This window comes from Lytechinus variegatus, chromosome 9 (assembly GCF_018143015.1).
Source record: "Lytechinus variegatus isolate NC3 chromosome 9, Lvar_3.0, whole genome shotgun sequence".
Lineage (NCBI taxonomy): Eukaryota > Metazoa > Echinodermata > Echinoidea > Temnopleuroida > Toxopneustidae > Lytechinus > Lytechinus variegatus.
Window position 1 is genome coordinate 18,312,119 of NC_054748.1, and position 9,257 is coordinate 18,321,375.

Genomic DNA, 9,257 nt, shown 5'->3' on the forward strand with positions numbered 1-9,257 from the left:
GCTGTTCTATACTATCATCATCAACTTTATATAGAATTCAGAATGAGCTAAATGTATATACCACAATCCTAAAGAACTCCTTACAAATGTCGGTAGCCTAAGGAATGATATGAATTGATAGTAATTCCAAGCATAGTAACTTTTCTTTTGCATTTCTAAATCCTAATCATCTGTTACCCCCATCAAAGGGATGACTTACTTGGTTGAAAGTAGAAAAAGATTGCTTCAGAATGAATAAGAGATGGGATTTATATTCCTTATTTTACAAACATGAAGAAATTCTTCATGGAGAGACCAAAATTTTGAATCGTACAACCTAAGTCTGTAAATAGTTTCAATTGTATTGGGGGGTTAGAAATTATCTGGTTAAAATCATTAATTTTGCGGAAACATACCTATATTACCAATATAAATTAAATCACCTTGATTTGATGATTGATTTAAAAGGGAATTGTAATGGAGTTTAAACTGCTTGCAGAATTATAATATATTATTCTTTTTAAATTCTTTTCCCAGATGTTGAGTGCCTTGTAGCGGGTTTAGAAGGATGTACCAAACTCAAGCATATTGAAGTACAAGGCAACGCACTCACAGAGGAACCTCACTATAGGGATGCTATCGTAAAGGTTCTACCTGGTTTACAGCAACTTGACTCTGAACTTCTGACCTCAGTGCTCAAAGGTCATGACCCCACTGTGACCTCTAGTAGCTTTGAGGTCATGTGCAGGTCACAGGTGGATGCACAGGATGCTCTGAGGAAGAGACAAGATGAAGAGTTGAGGTGAGATTAAGAGAGCAACATTTGTTGTTTGATTGCAAATAATAATAGTTGCCTCTTATTAAGCGCTTTTTCAAAAGTTACAAAGCACTATACAAATGAAAAAAAACAAATACAATTGGTAAATGCTTAAGATAAAACTACAGAAAATGAAACACTACTTACAATATATCAAAACAAATGAGACTTGAGTATCTTCTTTAACACATTAATGGAAGGACTCTGTTTAATTTGTAAAAAAAAATTCGGCATTACTCCTTTCATGTTTAAGTTCATGTGGTAATCTATTCCTATATTTGGGCCACACAGAAAATTCTTATTTGAATTGAACTCATTACGATTTGAATGTCTGTGGGATGTGAAGAGGGATATGTGATGATGACCAAGTACATTGATTGGTGAACTGTCAGGAGGTCTAACAGGTACAGTGGAGCTTGCTCATTGTGATCTGGTTTTTTGTCAGATGATGGATGTGGATAGACTCTCTGACCTGCAGAATAAAAGACTTAAGAGGCTTCTCACAAGCAGCTATGATGAAGGACTAACAACAAAATCTTTTCCAAACTTATTAATTATTGTTTTTATAATCTAATGCACATGAGTCCTTTTGTTTTGTCTTTCATTGTGGCATCATATGGAAACCCGATATGTATGCAAAATATTGTCATGCATGTAATATGAAACACTGATGTCATTAGAGTAGATCCTATTGAAGTTAACTATTTAGTAATGTGGCGAGATTTAGCATTTTGAAGGAATAATGATTTTCAGAATTTTCCATCATATGATTAAAATGAAAAAAAAATGTTCTTAATTTGTAGATGCTAGGAAAATCACTGACAAGTGAAACACATATCCATATTTTCTATTGTACTTTATGTCATTAGTTTGAAAGGGACTGCAAGAAATTGCTTTGAATGTGACTTTCTTGTGTGTCAATGGGGATTACAAATAGAACACTGGTTTGTAAGTACTGGTTACCTTGTGGTACCTTGAACCCACAAGTGTTTTTGTTATGTTTCTCATGTAATAGCACTCTAACTGATCAAGATGATTTTAAGTTTGGAGTGATGAGAGCAGAGAAGCTGTCAAGACACCTAGAAGAGATCTTTCAGCAAGCAGTAGAGCATCGCTATGCCCATGAATACGGGGAGACTACTCCAGCTACCTGCATCTATCCTGACAGTACGCCCCAACTCGTTTCAACTCAGAAGGGCCTTGCTTCAATTCAAGGGGTAACTTTCGATACAGGGGCATCACCAGCCAAGGAGTCTACAAGAACTCTACCTTCAGAGGCCAGAGATATGAAGGTTGGTCCTCCAGGTATCATGTCAACGTCGAGTGTTGGGGTATCACTAGTCAAGGCTGGGAACAGAGCCACACTATCTACGGCGATTGCTGCGAACCAGAGTCAACACTCAAGGCAGGTTACAGGTATGGATGGAAGCATTAGGACATCAGCCAAAGAGGCCAGAAGAGATTATATGAAAGTCAAGGAGACAACCTTCCAGGGTACAAGTTCAAAGCAAGAGCATTATGGGATTGGTAACCTTGAAGGTCAAAAGTCAAGTGATACTTCCTCCAGGGTGGATGCAAAGACAGTCTCAACAGCTCTGCAGAAGGAGTTGGAAACTGATAGGTAAGAACCATAATAATTAACTTTATAATGTTATGCATTTCTGTTTCACCCCGTCTTAATTTTTGGTAAAGTCTCAATGATGTGAATTATTGTGAATATCATCCAACATTACAATCTTACAAAGGTCATTCTTTTAGCAGTAGATTCTTTGTGAAAAATTGAATTTTGAATGTTTGGATATCAAGCACCCTCTTCCATGATATTTGCTTTCATGACAATTGCTCTGATGGAAATTCTGCATGTCAAACCAAATATAACCTCCATTAAATAAGCCCGTACTCTTATCTTTATATTATTCTAAACCAAAGCTAAACTCTATGGCAATCCTAACTCTAACTTTATGAAATATTAAGACAGTGTTGTGTCCACCCTTGTGTTACCCATATTTCTTTTAATACCCTGGGAACACTTATCTTGCAGATTTAGTAACCGCATATCAGAAAGAATTCTGATAACTTTCTTATTTTGTATCCAATGTTGATGAGGGTTTGGTTTTTCTCTTATCAAAATCAAATTTGTGTTTGAATGGACTTTCACATCAATGAATTACCATAGAAAAGGTGTAATCATTTGACAATTTATTTATTCCTCTAGGGTAAGTCTATCAGATCATGCTGCCACTTTGATCCAGGCCCGATGGAGGGGTTACTCTGTCAGACGAAGCATTGATATCGGTACTAAGCAATGGCTGGCTGCTCTTAGGATACAGGCCTACTGGAGAGGTCATAAGGTCAGACAATGGATGCGAGAGGTCAAGAGGTCGTTAAAGAATAATACTGGAATGAATGTCGATGAGGATGAAGCGGAATATGCAGAGATTGATCTAGGTTCCTTTGATTTTGATGAGGTAAGATTTGATTTAGTCTGAAAATGTGTGATTTTGATTAGTTTCATTAAACTAGTAATGACATTTACTGACAATTATCCATGCTAATGACTTCTTTGCTTCTGATGGCTGAGAGGAAATTAGTTCATGAAAATCACCTTCAAAACTTTTTATGAAAAGTTCAACAGAAGAAGATAACATGAGAAAGGGACCATGTTTTTAATGTTTGATGATCAAGATTAATGTTGATGATTCTATTGATCATTTACTCTTGATTTTCTTTTCCAGGACATGTTGGATAAAGGATTAACTACGCCTTCTGATACCCCGACCCTCCTACACAAATACCCACCCCTCCCTCCAACCTCAAACACATCCCATGCAAGACCCAACCCACGCCCCACCCAGCCTGCGTCTCCTTCCCCACACAAGCCCTTCCCCCCATCCACCACAAAACCCTCCTCACCAGAAAAACCCCAGACACGACCCTACCGCCAGGCCTGGAGAGGTGCAGACTCGCCCCTCAACCCCCTAGAAAGTTCACCCCAGGGGGGTCACTTACCAAGGGGTAGTGGTGGTGTCTCACCTCCTGAGGGGATTGGAGGAGGGCTAGTGATGAAGAAACCCCCCCTACCACCGACCACACCCTCTAGTATGAGCGGTACAGAGGTACTTAGCATGGGTACACCCAGGACCCAACGGACTGCAAGACAGGAGCAGCTGACTGAAGAATGGTGAGATCTAATTCTTCCATTGGTTGTTAATCAGTCGTTAAGCAAGATGCAATACAAATGTATAAATGTCCAAAAATTTCTAATGCTCTGTTTTACCATTTAATCTGTAAATATACATTTTAATGAAAATCATTCTTTGTAGAATAATATTTATGATTCAATCCTTTGAGGGGCTCTTTGCATGCATTTGATTTGAATTCATGTTTTATTTCTATCAGGGGGTTCAAGGATAGTGTTACTGCAGACCTAATGATGAAACGAGCCAAGAAATTAGCCAAAGGAAAGAAGAAGAAACTTGGTAAGCAGAATCTGTCATTGTTCATTATGTACAATCTTTGTTTTGATTACTTGCATTCTATTATCACAGTCCTCTTCATGTTTGTTAATGAATTTTCCCATGATTACCAGTATATGAAAGATTTAATGCACCAGTATCCATCATGAATAGATGCTTATAAGTTTTTCATTATTAAACATGAGTCATGACATCACAATGGAATAATGAAATAATGATTGACTCATAAGTATGTCCAACACAACTGATATTTAATTTCATAAGAATAAGTAGGATTATTTATCTCACATTGTCTGAAAAATGAAGAATGTCTGAAAACTGAAACTTAGCTGTCAAGCATTGCCTGAATAAGGCTTGGATGTTCACTTTCGATGTTTTCTTTCAGACCCAATTCAGCGATATCAGCAAATCAGAAAGAACCAGGATGCTAGCACAGCTAGACCTCCTCAGATGACTAGCAAGAAAGGGGTTCAGAGGAAAGACTACTTCCAAGGTATGATAATGTGTATTGTATTCTACATGAATTGAATCCTGTATGCTGATTGGTTTAAATAGCATCATGTGACCAAACATATTCTCAATATTTTGTGATGATGTCGAAAATGAAATGCCCACCAAAGAAAATGTGTTATTCTGTGACGTCAATGATGGAATAGTCGACTATTCCATCATTGACGTCACAGATCATTGACACAGATCTTGCAATCTCTCGGGCGCACCGGCAAGTCAGTTGAATCTACCGGGCAAGTTCCGTGAAGGGACGGTGCAAGCACAAATCCGCATTCCGCTGAGCGCATGATTTCAGGAAAAGTAGATCAGTCTGCGCAGCGCGTTAAGAAAAGATGATCTACTTGTACAAGAGTAGATAGACTATTGTTTTATATGCCTTATTAAATGTAGGATATAAAACAAATATACCAGGCCATTATTTCGAAAGTATAGAGGGAATTATTTATCCTCTGTTGTACTGGCCAAATTACTATTTTTCCCTTGGGGCTTCGCCCCTCTGGTAAAATAGTAATGCCATTCTAACCTCTGAAAATAATTCCCGCTATACTTACTCAAAGCCTGGTATTATTTGTATATTGACTCTTCAACTCTTCCTCATTATTCTCCATTCAGGCTTGCTTTTGATTAAATGATTCAGGGGTTCTTTTATCAAACTGTTTGCAGATTAGTAATATATAGCATTTAGAATGCACCTTGTGTATCAGTTCCCTATTCAGAAGCACAGTAGGAATTATTACCGAGAAGAAGAGGTATTTGAAATATATATGTCGTATATTTGGCTTTGAATTACACTATAGACTTGGCATTGCGTATTGTTAAAGAGAGTGTGCATTCACAGTCATTCAGTTTTTCACAGTCAGTTTTACGCATGACTAGTAAGCATTTCTTGTGATAATTGGATACCCTTCGTTTTTCCTGTTTTACCATAATGATCCTTATCAAATTTTGATATTTCTTTGTTATTTTTTACTGTTTTTATTTCTGTCTTTCAGCTCGAGAAGAAGAAGCAGAGAGGCGAGCGAGAAGCAAAGTTGAGGAACACAGCAACAAAAAACATAGAACATTTGAGTAAGTAATATAACAATATGTTCATACCTGTGTAGAAAGACCACCTGATTATAAAGAACCCAGCGAATTTAAGTGAATTTGAAACCCACAGTTTCAGGGCAAAATACATTTTAAAAGAATGTATTTATTTTAGTGGGTAGTTTAATGTCATTTTAAGTGCAGTTCCACACACTTTACCAAATTACCTGACCTGGTGGGTGTTAAGAGAGACTGGTGATTCTCTCTTGTGGTGAATGGTATACACCAAAATGTTCATTGACGATTTAGCGCATAAGAAATGATCACCAGTTCTTAAAGTTGCTCTTAATTTACAAACAGCTTTATGAAACGGGCACCAGTGCTCTAACATGTCATGTGACAGATTTGAACCAACCAAATCACAGGATATTCTTGGAAGTTGAATAATAAACTCAGTGAGAAGTGGACAATTTTTTCCTCTGCAATGTGATATTTATTCTTTTGTATATTTCAGCTGGGTCCATGGCCAAGTGAACAATGACCTACCAGTATCTGAGTCTCGAATCAACCCATATGGGATACGCAGCAGACAATCTAATAGTGAACCAAACCTACCTGCAATAAGCCCTGATGTCATACAAGGGTCAAGGGTCAATCTAGTGGTAAGTCCTGTGGATAGGATGTTAATTGTTTGAATGGTTACCCAATTCCAAAATAGTTTAAGTTGATCTTATAATTTTATTCTTATTATTTACTTGATTCCTTACTCTTTTGTGCTGTATAAAGAATGTGCTGGTTATTATCATCATTTGTAAAATGCAATTAATGGCAGTGGAACTAATACCATTGCTTTTTACTTATAGAAAATGTTCATTGGGAGAGGGACCAAGGCCTCCTCTAGCACCTACATCTGCCCTACATGTCATTATAACAAACTGATGATATCAGGCATGAATTATATATTGTATATAAATGTAAAAATGTAACACTAGCTTTCCTTTGGGAAACGTAATAAGTGTTGCTCTTGTCATAGGCAAATAGATACATGTAATTGACACCTCAATTTGTTTCTTGGCAACATATTTGAAGATCCAATCAGATCCAGTCAATATCATATTGAAAATCGATTTTGTTTTTTACTTGATTTCAGATGAGTCCTAATGCTATGGAGGTTCAGTCAGTTGATAGTGTAAGCCTTGGTGATTTCACTTCAAGAGAAAGGAGCCGATCATTCTCTTCACCAAATGGTAGGTTTGAGAATCTTTACAAGATTTGTTTATACTCTTTCTGATTTCTGTAAAATACTTTGTTTAATCTAATTTGATTCTTCAAATTTTTGTTGTGGATGATCACATCAATTTGTTGATATATGGAATTCCCCCATATACAGCATGAAGGGGGGAGGGTTCAAGATAAAGTTTAATGTCATGAAATTTTGAAAAGGAGAGGTTCTGTAAATGTTTTCCCAAATATACATCCCAGCCATTATACTGCACTAATTAATGCTTTGGGCTCATTCCTATATGAAAAGGGGCACAAATAGTACTTTTTAAAAGAAAGTTAAGAGAATATTCAATGCCGTTTTCCAAATAAAAAAAACATAAAGTTATTCACTTTGTATAAATTGTTTTCACTGTTTACTGCTTCATTTTAATTGTTTATTTCACCCTCAAGTAACCAATGATATTACTCTTTGTACTATTTAATTGTATTTGAATAAGGATATATCAATATTCATCATTTATTCTTTATTTTGGTTCATTTCAATCAGGTAATAGGGTCCAGTTCCCGCCCATCAAGACAAGCTCCGCCCCCAGTAGTCACACCAAACAACGTATGGCAGTACAAGGGGGTGACAGGAGGGGTGGGGGAGAGGTAGCTTGGGGTAGCGCTGGTAGTAATAAGACAGGGAGGGGTAAGATATCTAGATGACCACACCCATGAACATACATCTTTAGATTACTTTAGATTTTTCAATTTTGAGATTGCTCTGGGGTGATGTGAAAATTTTTTATAATAACAATAAGAATATACTGGTAGGGTATATGTGTCGTGCAAAGGTCTACCTTGTTAGGTGCTCAAGGCACTCCTATATTAGCCCAGCCAAGCTTGGCTTCCCTTTCCTGTGCTCACAGCTTTTGAGGAATTACCTCTTGCCGGTACCCATTTACCTCACCTGGATTGAGTGCAGCACATTGTGGATCAAAACTTTCTTGCTGAAGAAAATGATGCCATGGTTGGGATTGGAACCCACGACCCTCTGTTTCAAATTCCAGAAACTAATCCACTGGGCCACAATGCTCCACATTGGTTATTTTGTGTTAGAATGATGGTTTATGGATAGATATTCCATGCTTCTCATGATGCCATAGAATTTCAACTGAGTGAGCAATTTTTTACTTTTGAATCAATTGAATACTGCCCTCTGTTGAGCAAAAACTGTACATTGCAATTTTCCATGAAGTACTGGAACATGATTGAAGTTTGGTCACGGTGTGTTGGATTTGTTGCATGGAGGTAGAGAAAGGACAAAACAAGAGATGAGGGAGTAAAATACAGAGAGAAAAAGGCAGGGGCGGAGAGAGAGGGAGAGGGAGCGAGAGATGTGGGGGGGTCCAAATGATTTGTATGCCTTTAACTTAATTATTGATGACATTACCAACATTTTAATGCATTCATAGGGATTTAGGACAGAGAAAGAAAAAGGAAAGAAATAGAGAAAGAGACAGAGAATGGTGGTCAAATTATATATATTCCATTATATTTATGACATTACAGACATTATAATGATTAATAGAGTTGTGTGTGAAGATACAAAGCACCTTGCATTAGTATATACTTTGTTTATTCTATCAAGTTTAAATATAAGTAATTGTATGATATACAAGTAATGTCCATCCAAATTATTTAAAAATATTAAAAGTTCTGTATAGAAATTGTATTTATGTAATAAGCAAAGCAATTAACTGCAGTCATCTTTGCATAATAAAATCTGCCAGGACATATAGCTGTGAATTTGACAAAATTCAATATAAATTTATGAAATATATATAAAACGTGTTATAGCAAAATTATCCAGTCTCAAATGGGTTAATCTGTCGGTTAGACTTATGATGCTTATGTAGATTTGACATACAAATGTATGCTTGGTTGACTCTTTATTTTGTTAGTCTGCATAATGGCAATCTTTGTGGTATGTTAGTCTCATGTCCAGTCTAAACATGATAAATGAAATAGATATATACAATTATACAAAAAATATAAACTTTTGATAATGTGTATAAAATTAGTGATGTGCAAATGAAATATATTCTAAATGTGATCAAAATTCTATTTTTTCCCTTTCTCATTTCTTGATTCACATTAGTTTATGTTAAATATTTTTCAGATTTTGAAAACATGGGGAAAGGGTAGAACAGACTGTTGTTGAAAATGATACTTGATATAGA

The 9,257-nt window shown here is 36.4% G+C and overlaps 1 protein-coding gene across 1 annotated transcript in view; it reads left to right on the top strand.

Annotated features, from left to right (window-relative positions):
• LOC121421126 (leucine-rich repeat and IQ domain-containing protein 1-like) overlaps nt 1-8,856 on the top strand; it is a 40,457-nt gene extending 31,601 nt beyond the window's left edge. The window contains exons 17-26 of the mRNA XM_041615776.1: nt 517-781; nt 1,812-2,417; nt 3,012-3,264; nt 3,532-3,977; nt 4,196-4,275; nt 4,658-4,765; nt 5,775-5,850; nt 6,323-6,470; nt 6,959-7,055; nt 7,580-8,856. Coding sequence (XP_041471710.1) covers nt 517-781; nt 1,812-2,417; nt 3,012-3,264; nt 3,532-3,977; nt 4,196-4,275; nt 4,658-4,765; nt 5,775-5,850; nt 6,323-6,470; nt 6,959-7,055; nt 7,580-7,740 — 2,240 coding nt within the window. The 3' untranslated portion in view covers nt 7,741-8,856. The remainder of the gene's footprint in view (nt 1-516; nt 782-1,811; nt 2,418-3,011; nt 3,265-3,531; nt 3,978-4,195; nt 4,276-4,657; nt 4,766-5,774; nt 5,851-6,322; nt 6,471-6,958; nt 7,056-7,579) is intronic.
• Nucleotides 8,857-9,257: the final 401 nt, after the last annotated feature.